The sequence below is a fragment of the Tyto alba genome, unplaced genomic scaffold, assembly GCF_018691265.1.
Source record: "Tyto alba isolate M040663 unplaced genomic scaffold, T.alba_DEE_v4.0 Super-Scaffold_1, whole genome shotgun sequence".
NCBI lineage: Eukaryota > Metazoa > Chordata > Aves > Strigiformes > Tytonidae > Tyto > Tyto alba.
The window spans coordinates 17,384,419-17,400,506 of NW_024881261.1; the positions used below are offsets into that span (position 1 = coordinate 17,384,419).

Genomic DNA, 16,088 nt, shown 5'->3' on the forward strand with positions numbered 1-16,088 from the left:
AACAGGAATTATCTGGGTAGGAAAACACACCCCAAAGCTAGCCTCTGCATGCATTTTTTAATTCAATCTTGTTACAAAAGTTATTCGTACCCTTCATGCGACTTTGCTTATTTCCTCTCCTCTTATCAGAGGATGTCTCATACATGTTGCTCACAGGCACGTGAACCCAGGGGAGAATTCTCTGTTGTACTGAAGTTGAGATCTGGTTTGCATGAACCGTGTTGCAGATTCAGGGCCGGAGGTGTTAACTCTTGAGAAGCAAAGATGATGAGCATAAAGAGTTCTCAGGGGAGCTGCCTCTGCAAAAATAACTAATAATGGTTCCCATTTAGGAAGGCTTTGCTTCTCAAGACACATAGTCCAGGTCCAGCTTAAATATTATAGAAGGTAGTACTCAAGCCTTTATTTATATTAAGCATAATAACAATTTAATGTCTCTAGATATGTTTTGTACAGGTATCTACAAAAGCAGAAGGATTCTTTCCTTTTTTTCTTCCTTTATTTTTCTCTCTTAGACCTCTCCAATTTATTATTTAATTATAAATTAATATTTGTTTTACTCTTAGACATATTTTTTTATTTAATTAATAAATGTAATGTTTTAACCTCTTATTAAATTAAATTAAAATTTAATATAAGAATCTATTCTCCTTGTACTCTTTTTAATAAGAATACAGCATATTTGATGGTGGTTTACAAAGGCAGGACTACACTGCTAGCCAGTTGGCTTATTATATTGAAACATGTTAAATTACAGTGTGCTTTGAAGATACCAGATTGACACAGTCTTACCACAAGTTTTTCATCACTGCATTTATATAGCACAATCTCATGACCTTAATGTTAATTTTCTGAAGATCTCTGATCATTTAAAATAGTTTTGGAAGTCAGTTATTTCTCTTCTAACTATGGAAAATTTCAGGGCCTTGCAAATACCGATCTACATAGCACTTCAGTGGGAGAGTATGTGTGATTATTTGTGCAAAACTGGGCTCTATATCCTATCTCACCTAGAGGAGTTCTGAATCTGGCCACATATGTCTCAGCTGTTTCCAGATAATGACCCTATATTTTGGTGGGGTTAAAGGATGGAAGACATGAGAGATTAAATGCTTAAAATAAATTGACTGTCTTTTATTGGTACCTTGTGAGACTAGAGGACATCTAGCTGTCGTATTTCTTTTCTTGTTTTGTTCCTTTCTTGTTTTTCCTTTTCAAAGCTGGGTATAAAGTGAATAAACTTCTGTTATTCTAAGCCCTTTCGTTTATTGTGATCCCATTTTGTTTTACTTCCTTGTCTTTGTTCTTCAGGAATTGCTTTAGGTGATTATGCATCTACTGTCTCTTTATTGGGTGGTATCTGTTCTAGCATTAGTGCATCATTTACCATAGGGTAATTGCTGACATTGCATATTATTTTTAAAATAATTTAATTTCTTTTTATTAGTATCAAATAGTTACAAGAACAGTTATTTATTATGCTTTGCTATTTTGTGGCTTGTTTGCAGAGGTCTTATGTTTGGACTCTGTGATGATTGACTGCCATGGAAGTATCCTCTTTGCTGCTCCAAAAGCTGAGGGTAAACTAACACATTGCATACTCTGCTTTTAGTTTGGGGTGTGGGGGAGGGAGGGGAGAAGAAAGCAAGTATCTTACCTTTTGTTTCTGGTTTCTTTTCTCATCTAGAGTCTTGTGATATATTTTATTTAGCTCCTGAAATTGAAGAAGAGAATGTGGATACTGAGAAGGTAATGTGGTAGGTTATGTAGGTTGGTATGCATTTTGCCAAAGGACAGTTGTATCTCTCTGCTGCTTGAAGAAGAAAGTGAAATTCTTCTAAGATTTTGATAATATTTCTCACCTCTCCCAGTATTTCTTGGTTATCTGTGGGTTTTTTATATATTGATCTCCCATAAAATTATTTGCTTCTGAAAAATAATTTTGCCTTACAAAATCAAGTAACTGCCAGAAACCTGTTTTTCAATACTTTTCCATAAGGCTTAATTATTTTCAGTTTGTTAGCAGTAGGACAGACTTCGAAGTCAGGTTTTCACATTCTGGAGGTCCCACTCAGATCTGTATTTTAGACTGTCTAGGCTAAATCCTGAACATTAATTTCATTTGGAAGATTGGATTAAAATATCACTATCGGCATATTTTTACTATGGGAACATTATGAATTACGTCTGTTACCAATATAGTTTTCCTAGAGCTTTCTGCTACAGATATAAACCATAAGAAGCTTTCAGGCCAAAGTTGATAAAAATGTTAATAAATAGCAGGTATTTGTCTCCACTGCAACTGCATCTGAATTGCAAACTGTACCACAGTGATCTTACGAGTTAGGAAAGCAGAATTTATGGTACCTTTCTATTATGTAACAAGAAAAGAGGTTAGCTAATATGTACCTTGTTCCCCGTGAGTTCTTTAAAATTAGACACAGTCATGAATCGGAAAAAAAAAAATCATTAAAAATCTACTAAAGAGAGTTTGCCTTTCTGTAAAATTTTCTGGAACTAGAAAATGCTTATATGCTTTAAAGTTGCTTTTTCCTCTTAAACTGCTTTGATCCAACATACAGGTTTTTCAAAGGCTTCATAAGCTTAAACTAACACTGAAATATAATATAGCAGTTTTACCAGACATTAGAAATCAATAAACCTAAAGCCTTCATGCTTTATTCTTTTTTTTTTTTAGAAAATCAGAAGTAATCTTTTTTCCATGTTTTTCTACAACATTATATATAGAACTAGCTGACCAGGGTTTTTTTGGTTTTGTTTTTGGGGGTTTGGGTTTTTTTGCTTTTTACTGATATTTGTGTAACTTTCTGGTTATTATGAACATTTAGTTAGAATTATGGTATGGGACTCAAGACTGTTTAGTGACAGTCACAATAACTGTATTACTTCAGTAAAAGAAACTTTTTTGAAGGATATGTTGGATTAGATGGCAAGTTTTTCCTAAATAATAAATTTAGGGTATGATTGTGGTCCCAATGACCTCTTAGAGTTATGAGCCTGAGGGGAAGAACATTTTTTTGTTTGGATGGAGCTGCTTTCTCCTATTTCACATATTTTTGTACCTGTTAGTAGCTTTTGTTCAACAGTTCAAATGGTTAACAGGTTATTTGCTTTATAGTGAAATCCCTTGTTACGTTGTGTTCATTCCTGTTTGCTTTGCTCAAAAGGCTGATAGAAAACATTGGTTTATAGGACCATGTTATTTAGTACTGTACTTGAGTTTCTGTTCCTTGAGTCCTTTTAATATCTTTCAGAGGCAATGTGAAGAAGCATGGTTCTTTAACTTTGTCAAAGTTGCATTTGTAGTACATGCTAACATATGTAAACTAACTTAATTACATGATTAATATATAATTAAGTAGACTAAATCTGTTTCAGTCTGCAAATTTTAATTCTTCAAATAAAACGAGAAAGGGTGTGAATATCAAGTACTTTTCAAGGTCCCTCATCATGACAACTTCAGTTGGTCTAGCTGCAGCTATCACAATAATTGCTAAAATAAATATACAGTACCTTGTTCTCCTGATAGATGTAATCTTCTTTGTAAAATATGACTTATACTGGCTAGCTTGTAATTACTGTGTGCCATTTACTTGCTGGATTATCATGACCTTTTTTAAGTACATTGCAGCTGGTCAGGTTTTATGGTAGAGCTCTAAGCCTTGCAGCAATCTAAGTTTTTAAATGAGAAAAGAATTCATCAAAATGGTTCTAAAATCACTTTTTTCCTGACTAATTTTCCTAGACAAAGGATAAGACAAATTATGTATGTTTCTCCAACAGTAGAAAATTAGCTACTATTATTGGTCCTGAGTGCATAACAGCAGTTTTTTTTAATGGGCTGGGATTTTCATCAGCATCTTCAAAAGCCAAGTGTGATCAGTACTTTGGAAGCTCTAGTCATTATCTTTTTTTTTGTGGGGAATGAGGGGAATTTTTAGATAATTTGCTGGAATTGGTTTTGAAGTGGAAGCTTTTTTTGGTCTGTTTACATCTCTCCTGTCTCTCACATTATACCAATAGGTCTGCATTTATGGTGTTGCTGCAGTTCTGTGGATGGCTGCAAAATACAGTATTCCACAGAGTCACAAACTAACATTGCCAAGAAAATTAAAAAATCTTCTTCTGGATATGGCAAGAAAAAACCCTGACGAAAGACCTTCTCTAGCTGATGCAATTAAGGTTACTAATTTAAGCAATTTTACATGAAATCTAGTTGTATCTAAAGTCTCATTTTAGTGATTTGAATATTAAGATATTAATTTCCTTTTGGTAATAGACTCATACCTAATTAAATCATAACCAGTCACTTTGGGGTTTGTTTTTAAAGTTACCTCCCTAAGGACACAGAGGGGTGTGTTTTTAATTTGTATTGAAATAGTCCATAAGGTACTCAAAATAAGTTCTTAAGGCTTCCTAAATTTAGATTACTTCTGACTTTATCTTGACTTTGCCATTGTCCAAGAATACCTCATCTCATTGAAAACTTATTTACTGACTGAAACTTATGATTTTTTTATTAATTTTTTTTAGACATGCAATCATTATTTACTTGAACAAGGTATAAATAGCAAAAATATTTTGGCATTGTTGAATAAATCTGTCTTTAAGGTAAGAGTGCCACCTTATTTAATTCTCTACATTTTTTTCAATTCATTCTGTAAATTGTATTCCAGTAAGATTTTGTCCCCTGCAAATACAGTTAGAATTGTTCTCTTCTGTTTTGTTTATTTATTTTCAACTAGTCTTTAGGTATTGTTTTTTTCTAGTTCTTGCTTGTTGGAGTGGTCATTCCCCATGTTTTGGTGTCCTGGCTCCACAGTCTGTATGTGTGAAGAATGAGTGACTTAATTTCATAATCTCTTTTTCATTTACCACCCCTCTTATGAGAACGGAAGATATTAATGTGTAATTCTTGTGTTATGTTTATATTTCAAATACGTGTATGTAATGCACACAGTGTTCAGTCAATCCATGAAACTGACTTTGTTCAAAACTTTGATTACCTAAAAGTTCTGATTTGAAACAGAGGGTCATCAAGATTTCCAAACAGTTCTACTAGTCCTTAGAGTTTTTATGTAATTTGTTTTAATTCTCCATCTTGGCATAACTAGGTTGTTGCTTTGCAACGTTCTAGGTTTCTATGGGGTTTGGGGTTTTTTTGAAGTAATGTGCTGAGTAGAATTTAAAAAAAAGAAAATGCTGATTAATAAATTCAGTTTGAACTTCAATTTTTATTGTTAGGCTGTTGAGGAAGAAGTAATTTCATCTCAAGATCATGTTGCTTTTGAATTTAAAAATGAAAGACATGAAATGGACCCTTCAGAGTCAAGTCTAGGTAAGCAATCAGACCGTGACATGTTTGCTTTGTTTTAGTATTCTCTACATCAGTTCTCCATGTAAGATTTTCTCGCTTAGCTATGCAATTCTTTTTATTTTCCTATCTATATTGATTGTTATTTACCTTGCATTTGTATTTTACATATCGTTCATCTTTCTAACTGTGTTTTTGTTTTTAGGATTTGTGCCTATTACCAGTGCAAGTAAACTTGTAGCAGTTAAAGGACCAATACCATGCCAGACTTCTCTAAATTGTGAGAAAGCTACATTACCTGATGCATTCACATCTCCTGCAACTCATTTTAAGCCTATTATTCTGCAACAAAATGCAAATATAACAAAGTTAGTATATCCTAGAGCAGAATAAGTTAAACTTGAGATTTCATTGTTAAATCTACTGAAATTGTCCTAAAAAAGAAATTCTTTGCTCCTTTTCAGAGAGATTCACACACCAGTTTCTGAGCAATTCAAGAAAGAGACAAGAAAAGAATATGTGGACCACAACAAATCAAGATATACAGAAGACTCTAAAATCTATGGTACTGAGGACACAGATGTTGTTGAAACTGCATCTGGAATACCTGAATGTGATTTACAAATTTCAGGCTACTCATCCCAGATACCTTCAGAAGGGCAAGAGTCAGGCAATGCACTTACTTCTATAGTTACAATATCATCACCATCTGATTCCTCACATATTCTACAGGGAAAGAGCGTTTTATCTGAAGTTCCTTCCAGCTCCTTAGCTTGTCCTACATCTCCTAATTTTCTTCATATAAATAACATCATTCTCAAACAGGACACAGAGAAAAGGGTTTTGACATTTGTACCAGTACATTTAGCTGTATCAGAGCAAATACCAAATAAACCTCTTCGTTCAAGAATTGCTTATGATTGTTATCATAGTTTGCCAGTGCTACTTTCAAGTACTATTGCAAGCTATAAAATGAGTACACAGACAGAAAACGATGTCTCCCTTTGCAAAGTGCAAAACCATGAGGCTACTAATACACAGAACAAGTTTAATAACAGTAGCCCAGTTATTCAAACCAATTGCCAAGAAATTGAGTGTATTACCAGTGTAGACAGTGTTTTCACTGAAAAAGAACACACACCATGTACCTCAGTGAATCAAGACTCTTCTCATCTCTTTGATGTTGAAGTCCTGCCCCAGCAGAATAGAACAAGTGACACTTCACTACAGGAAGTGGTTCATCTTATACAAGAGGAGTTTGCATTTGATGGCTATCTAGAGAATGGAGTTGAAGTTTTTGATATGGGTATGTACATGTTCTTCTGTATATTATTATCATTGATGTGTAGGAATATTGTTATTAATGTCTTTTTTTTTCTCTCATTTTTGTTTATTTCTTTCTTTTTTTCTAAACAAGGTAACTTCATTTTAAACTTAAAGGAAACTAAGTTTGGTATGTTCTCTGATACAATTTGTGAGAAGTTTTGTGACCTCTACTGGGATAAAAAATTACTGGAGAATCTCTATCAGGTAGTAAATGGAGAAAGACCTTTACATTTATGGTAGGTGGTTTTCAACTTTTTCCTTTCTACTGTTCAATTTAATGCTTTTCTCCCTACTTCCTAGAAGCAGGAAAGGATATGCTGCCTCTCTTCAGGTATCCATACTTGTTTCCTACCAACTGTTAATTTCCCAGTTTATTTGATACTTCATGGGTTTCCTCATAGTAAATAGTGCTTAACTGCTTAGCAGAAAATGTTTTCTATTAAGCTTGTCTGTCACTCTGTCTTAGGTTACCTGAATAGTGGAAACCTAATTCTGATCAATATTGTTTTCAACCATTGACTGAGAGCTTCATAGTCTTGTTAGAAAGAGGCTGTTTAATCAGAAGTGGAATATATTGTTCTTACTATTCAGTTTTCTTATTCTGTTTGAGTTTAGTTCTTTGTACATCCTTTTGTTCTGTTCACACCTAAGAACAAGGAAATTAATTTAGCTTTGCTGGAAATGTTTTACTTAATTGGTTTAGTTTGATTCAGTTCAGTGTTCTTCCTCGCAATCTTTTGCAAGTAACCTGTTAAGTGAGAAAACACCAGCTTAATTCATTTCTCATTTTTACTATTTCATCTTCAATGACATATCTATCTGAAAAATAATAAAAATCATTCTTGTTTTATTGCAGCCTCCAAATGTATGATACTTATAAAAGCTACTTACTGAAGGCTATCGTAAATGGCAATCAATTTATATGTGGATGTATTGGGTTTTGTCTGTGGTGGTCTGGAACTACAAATTGGAAGTTTTGACAAAGCTTCATAGATAAAGTCTAGAAAAATTTCACTGTTAAAAGATGTATAATCCCTACAGCCAGCCTCAGAGAGAATAGACTGTGATCTCCATCAGACCCTGATATGCTGACCTATTTCGTATTTGGGTTGGGACTTTTAAGCAGCCGTTGAAAATTGCTTGGAAGTTAGGCTCTTAAGTCCCTGGAGTTGAATGTTATGGTAGGAGAAACTTGAGCTGTTGCAGCTGAATTACTTGACATGTAAAGAGGTCATCCCCTACATGAACTTTTGTTACAAGGTAAAGTTTTTGAAAGGAGGAGTGAAAAGGCAATCATCGTTTATTAACCAGTATAAAAATACAGATCTAGCTTTTAGATCACATGCAGGAACTACTTCAGAATATCTCCAAGACACTACTTACTTAACATTCCTTAGACAAAGAATATAGTAGTTTTTAATCGTTACCTTCTTTGACTTAAAATTATGATTATTCTTATTAGGGATGACTTAGACTGTTATCCAGAGGTTGAATCCTAAGTCAAAAACCCGTTACAGTAACTTGCAGTCTAAGTTATGCCTGGAGTTACGCTTTCCATTTGTATGTGTTCTGAGACTTCCGTTGGAATTTTGCCAAATGCTGTAAAGGAAAATCTCTGTATCTTATTCAGTGTGCTTTAATGTCCATTTTTACATTTTTTTTTCTTGTAAAATAACAACTGAAGCTGAACATGCAAACTTCAGGAGGTAGATAAATACTATGAAACCCTTCACATAGATGATGGAGTCATTTGTAAGATCTCTTTTTACTGATGTAAATATAAAAGTATATGAAATATGAATTTTTCCTAATCTTCTTGTATTTTCAGCATAACTGAAGCAGATGATCCAAAGAGTGGCAATGTATTCCAAGATCTGAGGAAATCTGATAGCTTTTTGGCAAGCAGTGATCAGACAGAGGGTGAGAAGGGACTTCATATTTCTAGATCTTTGTGTGTGCTAGAAACCTATCAATGAAACAAGTTTTGAGAGATTAGCACTTTGAGTGTGTCTTCAGGAAAATACACAACTTAGCATTTATTAACATTATCAGTGAATCTAAACATTATCAATGCATTGGGGACCTGTTGTCTCTTATATGAAGTTTACAGATAACCAGGTATCATTGAGTGGGACGCCGGTTTCATTTACTTTTACTTACTTCTATTTACACAGATGCATCTGTTGAAAAACTTGCAAAATCCTGACTGCTACATGTGGGTTTCTTGTGTTCATCTGGTAGATGTTCTAGTGACATGCTTTAAAGTAGGGAGAGGGAAGGGGGACAGTCATACTAAGTCACCTCTGCACAACATAACAACCTTAGCTAGGCAGAGAGAAGAGCTTTAGAAAATGCTTACGACTCCTTAGGTGTTACTGAAGAAGCTAAGGATTGATTAAAGGATGACTGTGCAACAGATCTGGTCCTTCTTTGTTCACTTATAGGAATTAAAACAACAGTAGGCGGTAAAATAAATAAAATGTATTAAAATAAAAAATGGTATTCTCAATAAAATTATTTACAAATTCTGGGGTAGGGAATTGTACAGAAATCTAGAAACTGGATTACTTTTGGATTTAAATGGGCATTTTTAACTATTCATCAGAAGGGTTTTCACAAACAGGTAAAATAGGATAGTATTTATGTCTCTTCTAGGAATTCCTTCACTTCCCTATTCTGTCCACTGAAGTGCCCTTCTAAAGATAGATCGCAAAATGAACAGTGGGTCAAATGATTTGTTAATCAATATAGTTTTACCTTTTGATCACAAACTTGGTTACAGAACCACCATTTCAGGGAAGTCATTGAGGTTATATTAGTGACTGCTTATTTGTACTTCTTCAGTGTGAGTTTTGCATTTTTCCTGGCATACTTTGTGATTGAAGATTTACAAAATATTCCATCTTTCAGTAACTGAACTCAAAACTGATCTGGGGTTGGCAAATTCCATTATTATAACAAATACATTACCCTTTCAATGGTTGGTGTATGCATGGACAGCTTGTATTTCGTTGCCATTATATCAGTATTTCAGTTTTTTTCAAGGTAGTTCAGCTAATAGTTTCAGCATTTAAACTTGGTTACTTCTCTGTTTTGAGTGAAGTTAAACTCTGTGTTCTTTACAGAATGGCTTATACCCTGACATTGTTAACTTTTATGGCAAATCATACATTTTTATGTTTGCACTACATTGCTGTCATTCTATGTTATAATTTTCCATTTTGGCACAGAACAATGGCAAATGTAGAACCAGACTTTCCCATGGGGTATGTGATTTCTTTGCACCAGTAATTTAGGTCCATTTGACTCCAGGGTGGCATATGTAAGCCCTGGAGGGTTGCTCAAGTGAAAAGGGAGAATTCTGGCAGGTGTAAAAGCTCCTGTCAGCATCATACTGAACTTTGACTGTCACCTCAGTCCCTTGAGGTTGGTAGTAGTTGTTGTAACTGCAAAGAAGTCCCATCATAGCTCAAGAGATTAAGTCCTGTAGGTGTAGGAAGTTTAACATCTATGTCCCCTTTGGCTGTATCAAATAGTATTGTCCTCTCTGCATGGAATAAAAGCTTCAAGACTTACAGATAGAAAAAGCCTTAAGAGCTAAGCTTTTTACTAATGCATGCACAGGTCTGACATATTTAACTTTTCTTTTAGAGCTTCTGCACTATGCTTTATTTAAATGCTCATTGCAGATGTACAGAAAATATTTTGTAATTTTCAGAAATGTATTGCTTAACTGCTTCTTAATAGTTCTGAAATGTCTTTAACCTTTATCATTTTACAATATGTAGTTGAGAAAAAGAAAGCACAGAGCCAAAATAAGCATTTAACATCACCGTTAGAGTGCATAGGTAGTGTCATAACTGTGGTTTGTATGTGTAGTGTTTAAGTTCAACAAAGCATGCATCACAGCACATGACCATTATTTCTGCCCCCCCTCATGCATCTTCTTTAGGAGAAGGGGAAGCAACCTTTGATGTGAATGCTGAAGCTATGATAAATACATCATCACCTAAAATGGATTTTGATGCGTCACCTTCAGATAATATTAAGAAAGAATTGAAGCTGCAGAATACTATCCCAATAGAGAAAGAGCAACAGTGTTTACAAAGCAGTGGCTGTTGTATTGGTCCAGGCTTTGCAGAAGAAAATACAGAGCGAGAGAAAGAGCCCATGATAAAGATAGCTGGAAACGGCTACCTTGTGTCTCCCAATGTACCTGACTTCCATGGCTGTAGTCCTGGTTGGAGCAGTGCATTTTATGGAGCTGAATGTTTTGATTCAGAAGTTCGTAGTTACATGAAAAACCTTGGAAAGCAGAAATCAAGTGTGTCACAAAATATAGATGCTAAAAAAGTGGTGAGTACTTTGATTTAAAATCATTAAGATACCTCTTTACTTGCTGGTTAAATATATGATAATATCTCTTGTGTTATAGTGAGCTGAAACCCCTCTTCTTTTAAATACTGACTCCTAAGTGTTTTAATATCCTCATGGTTTGTGATGTCTTATCAATAAACCAAGGTAAAGGTAGTATTCAAAAATAAAGAGCACTGACATTGAATTGATAATCACTGAGCTACAAGCAATCTTCTCTTCCTGAAGTTGACTGGAAAAGTACCGTCTGCCATATGCACCAAACCCATGGTGGTAATATTATAGAAAAGAGCTAAGAATTACTGACTGGTGTGTATCACAGGCTCTCAAGAGGTCATCCATGTCAAGTGCTCTGAGCCCTTTTCCTTGGTCACAGTAAATTCCCTGACAGCCTCTCACTGTTTGCCAGCAGAATGGTTTATTTGCTCACATCTTCTCTTGGAGACAGCTAATCATCATGACGAATGCAGCCTTGTGCCTTTTAAGTAGTTCGGGGAGCAGGGAGGGGGGAAGCACAGGTAGGGGAGGTGTTGTTTTAGGTTAGCAAGGTCTTCCATTCCCTTAAAGATCATATTGATCACGTTTACTTAATTTGTACATTTGTGTATCTATAACAAACTTCAGTTTGTAAATATTTTTGTAAATATTTCATGTCCAAAGCCACAGAGTAAGGATAATAAATGAAACTGTAGAAATCTATATATTGGAGCTGGTTCATGGAAAGGAAAAGGAAAAATTTGAGTTATTAATACTGGAAGACCTATAAGCATAGGGGCACCTAGAATCTTCTTGTGTCCCTAGAATGGTTAGTTGTCTAGTTTCTATTGTTTCTGCCAGATACAAGTTTAATAAAGATGAAACAGGAGTTGCACTGCTCTTGTGGATTTCCTTACTACGGGCAGTTAGTTGAATTTGTTGTTTTATTTTTCAAGTGAGCTTGACAAAGTAGAACTGAACAGCTGAGAACATGATCTAGACTTCTTTGTTTCCAGATAGCCTGTTTAAATTGCAGTGTATCTATTTACATTCTTTTTTTTGAAGCACTGTGACCTCACTTCAGTCTTCGGCAAATCAAAAATTACTATTTTTCTGTTATTAGGCAAGTTAAAGCCTGGATCACTGAGGATGTTCCACATTTATTTATTATTATTTTTACTCCTTAATGATCAGGTGAAAGTCTATAGGAAAAAATAGCATGAGAAACTTGCCCTACTATTCGTTTGTGTAAATATAAATAAATATAATTTTATTAAAAATCTTCTCAGGACTGCCACTCTCAAAAATTTCCATCTACTCAAAAATTCCTGTTTCTAATCCTATAGGGCTGTTTAATCCTGTGTAAGCATGCCAGCTAGAGAAAATTGAGCTTGTGTAATCTCTTTTACTTGAAGGAGTAATTCATGACTGAAGAACAGATTTTGACAAGTAAGGAGTTTTCATAAGCATCTAAATAGATTTTTCTCTTTCAACAGGCAGCCTTTTTTTACTTTGAGATTTTAGACTACTCAGCAATTTAGTTTGATTCAAAAGGATGAGTTGTCTTCTGAGCTCTTAGCAATTGTTTTTCCTATTTAACAGGCATATAACAAAAATGAAGCAAGATTTATGGTGCTTACAGTCTGCTTTGGAATTTGCTTAAGAAATTAATGCATATTATTATATATTGCTAGTATATGCATTAATGCAGAAGAACTTGGCTAACCTAACAATCACGCAGGAGGCTGGGGGGAAAATAGTCATGAGGTAATTCTGAAGAAAATTATATTGTGTTTGTGCCCAGTACATTCCACTGGATGAAGATTGATACAAAGCACAATTTGTTCAGTTTAGCAATTAGTGAACAATTCATTTAGAGAACAAGAGAATGCACATTCCAATAGCTGAAAAAAATACATACTACTCTGAGGATAAGTGAACTAATCTCCCTTGTGTTATCTAAAATTAGTGTGAAATCTTAGTAGCTGGACAAAAATTAGACTCTAATCTTATTCTGTCTCAGTAATTCAGAAATAATGTATGTGATCTGGACTGCATATAAGGCCAGGTGGACAAACAAGAATAAAATAATTATTTGCCAACAATAGAAGCTTGGTATATTACATAAATAGTCTTCCTAATTTGTGAGACCCCTTTGTGTCTAAGTTACAAGTAATACAATTATAAACTGTCATCTTGAATTATGAAATCAAATACAGTTTATATTCCACCATTTTCTTCAGCAAATATTATTAGCAGAAGATTAAATACTCTTATATAGCATAGAAATGTTTTTAATGCATTACAAAGGAAAAGCTAATTTTCACAAAAAAGCATGTGTATGTGCAGATATGTATCTTCTCTGTTGTACTGTTTACATAAAAAACCTCCTGGTATACTAGAATGTTCAAGTATATAATATTAAAAATATTTTAAATAATATTGTATTAAATGTTATTTCATTATTTTTAATTTAAAATGGTTTTTTAGTGTCTTTTTACTACAAATTCAGCAGAAGATACTTGAAAATACCGGTTAGGTTTTGGTCTTGTGGCTATTTTTATTTCTTTCACTACCACAGCATCAACAACTTTAATCTTTCTGCTGGCCTTACTACATCACTGACTTTCTGTGAAACCCAGCTTCTTCCAAATATGTTTAAAATAAAAACTTACTGAATCTTAATGCTCTAATTGCAGCAATCGAACATTTAACTTGAGCAAAGAAAAGCTTTCTAAAATCCTGCTGGTTTTCCAAACTCTCATCAGTCATGACAATTTCTGAAATAAACTATTAGCAATATTTTTAAAACAAGATGAACTGTTACAAATTTTAACTGGTCAATAAATATAAGACAGACAGGGAAAAAATATGAAACTGAAATTTATTTTTTGGCTGTTGCAGCAGTCAGGAGACAATGATTCTTAGCTGCAAGACAATCAATTAACATGTAGGTGACAAACAGCTCTACCCAGCTTCTTTCTGCTCGCTTTGCTGCCCAATTCATCAAACAAAACGCTACAAATCAACTGTGAAAATGTATAGCATGATTTTAGTCTCCATACCAGCAGCTGAGAAAGACCAGTTCATATCTCATTTTGAACAATATGGATGTTGATGATACCATTGATGGGGTATGATTTAACATTTCTAAGTCCTTGTGTATTGTTTTTCTTGGATGTAACCAACAGCTGTATTTTTACAGCAAGTGATTTTAGCTAGTTTTATTTGATAATATGAACATTCATGTGTGTTATACTTGGAGTACAGCTTATTTAGAAAATAAATGTGGTCGTTAAACATTGGCATTTATGAAATGTTAACACTGTTAACATGTAAACAATGAATAAGATCTGTGCAAATTTCAAGGGAATGATACACTGAACCAAAATACTGAGAAAATAAAATAGTCTCAATGTGAAAATTAACATGAGTTTTCTGCCAAATAGAAGCTCAAAAAAGTTAATGATTCTATTTTCCAACTTCTTACTGTAAAATCTAGCAGAGAAAATGTGTGTCCCCTATCCAGTCCAGGAGGACTACAAAGTCCAAAGGAGGGCTTGTAAATGGCTGTTTTGAGCCCAAAGGTGATTTGAGTAGCTGGAGGAAAGTTCTGCCTCTCTTGCAAGGTAGAGCTGTTTGTCTCCAGCCTATCCTTCCTTGTTTAAATCATCTGTTAACCAGATTTATTTCTGAAACCAGTTCTGTGATTAACTGTAGTCTAGTCTTCATTGTCTGGCAAGGATTATATCAAACTGCTTTTTGCCCCAGGTCTCTGACAGATTTTTTAAAAAGTTAGCAATGAAGTTGAGCTGGTTCTACAGCTTTGGGGTAAAGTGTGCTAAAGCACTGTTTAGGACTTGCTATTTCAAAGAGTGAATGTTTAAAGATATTTGAGTTTGATTACATTTGTTCTGACATAGTAGCACTAGCCTTTCACAGGGATGGGTTTGCTTGGTCAGTTCAAGTCTAGTCTACAACTGGAACTAAGTACAGAATGAGATTTTAACCACAGAACAAATTACAGTTTTGGAGACATATACATCTCAATAATACACTTATGTCTCCAATGAAAATACTCACATGATTCAAATGTTTCTTTATTCACCTTCTAAAATTAAATGCAATTAAATTTTTTACGTTTTTTTTTAAATTTTGTATACCTGTAAGTAGGTTTGAGAAGCGTGCAGGTTCTGAGAAACTCTGAGTACCAGAACATATATTTATGACAGAATTAAGTATTCTGTCATAAAAATAATTAACTTCTCTATTTTTCTACTGAAGCCTGTTGAATGTCGTCTGCACCTTAGGTTGTGATTTGGTAAGGTGCAAAAAGTAAAACATTTGTTATGTGATGAACAATATTAACAATAGAATTGATCAAGCTATTATGATTCCAAAAAATGGTAATACATACTCTTATGTTTGGGAGGAATGTGAAAAAGCTAGCATAAAAAAAATAAAATATTTATGGATCCAGGTGACACTTCCAAATGTCATTAAAATAATTAATACTTTACTGTGTAGGTGCTTATCAGATAGTTCATTGTGGTTCTTAAGGTCAGCAGAGGTTAATCTGCATTTAGGAAAGTTAGTCCTTAGTCAAACAAGTATATGTCCCCTGCCTCTAGTCCAGGAGCTGCTGGTTTTGCACCCTCATACAGAGTTTGTCCAGGCAAACCAAACCAAGTCCTTACAGCAGAGCAAGAAGGGAAGGCAGCTACCAGGGCTGACAGATCTCCAGGGGGAAGTCCAAGTCTGTACTTACAAAGACAAGAGCTTTTTTTTCTGTAGTCTAATAAGCTCGCGTCAGTTCTCTTGCAGCCCCAAGCCTTCACGCTTAGCCTTTGCCCTTTTCCTCTTTGCCTGCAGTAGATTTCAGTTATCCACCAGATCTCATAAGCTACTTGTAAGAATGTCCACCAAACTTCAGTGCACCCAAGCTGTGACTAGGATATTTCTAGTGAAGGTTTTGCATGTTCTGGCCACATATTTCTCTTTCCCATTATTTTCCTCTTTTAATTTCCCTTCTGCCAATATTCTGCATCCTTTGGTGGAGCCACCCTTCAGCATATAA

The 16,088-nt window shown here is 34.4% G+C and overlaps 1 protein-coding gene across 5 annotated transcripts in view; it reads left to right on the forward strand.

Moving 5' to 3' along the window:
* KNDC1 (kinase non-catalytic C-lobe domain containing 1) overlaps window positions 1–16,088 on the forward strand; it is an 83,538-nt gene that overhangs the window by 42,817 nt on the left and 24,633 nt on the right. For all 5 annotated transcript variants that reach the window (XR_006165088.1, XR_006165085.1, XM_042790103.1 and 2 more), the window contains exons 8-17: window positions 1,509–1,580; window positions 1,688–1,749; window positions 4,045–4,203; window positions 4,555–4,632; window positions 5,266–5,359; window positions 5,541–5,703; window positions 5,800–6,641; window positions 6,753–6,897; window positions 8,490–8,581; window positions 10,614–11,017. Coding sequence is in view for 3 of the 5 variants with exons in the window: in XM_042790103.1 (XP_042646037.1) it covers window positions 1,509–1,580; window positions 1,688–1,749; window positions 4,045–4,203; window positions 4,555–4,632; window positions 5,266–5,359; window positions 5,541–5,703; window positions 5,800–6,641; window positions 6,753–6,897; window positions 8,490–8,581; window positions 10,614–11,017 (2,111 nt within the window). In the remaining 2 variants the exon portion in view is untranslated. The remainder of the gene's footprint in view (window positions 1–1,508; window positions 1,581–1,687; window positions 1,750–4,044; window positions 4,204–4,554; window positions 4,633–5,265; window positions 5,360–5,540; window positions 5,704–5,799; window positions 6,642–6,752; window positions 6,898–8,489; window positions 8,582–10,613; window positions 11,018–16,088) is intronic.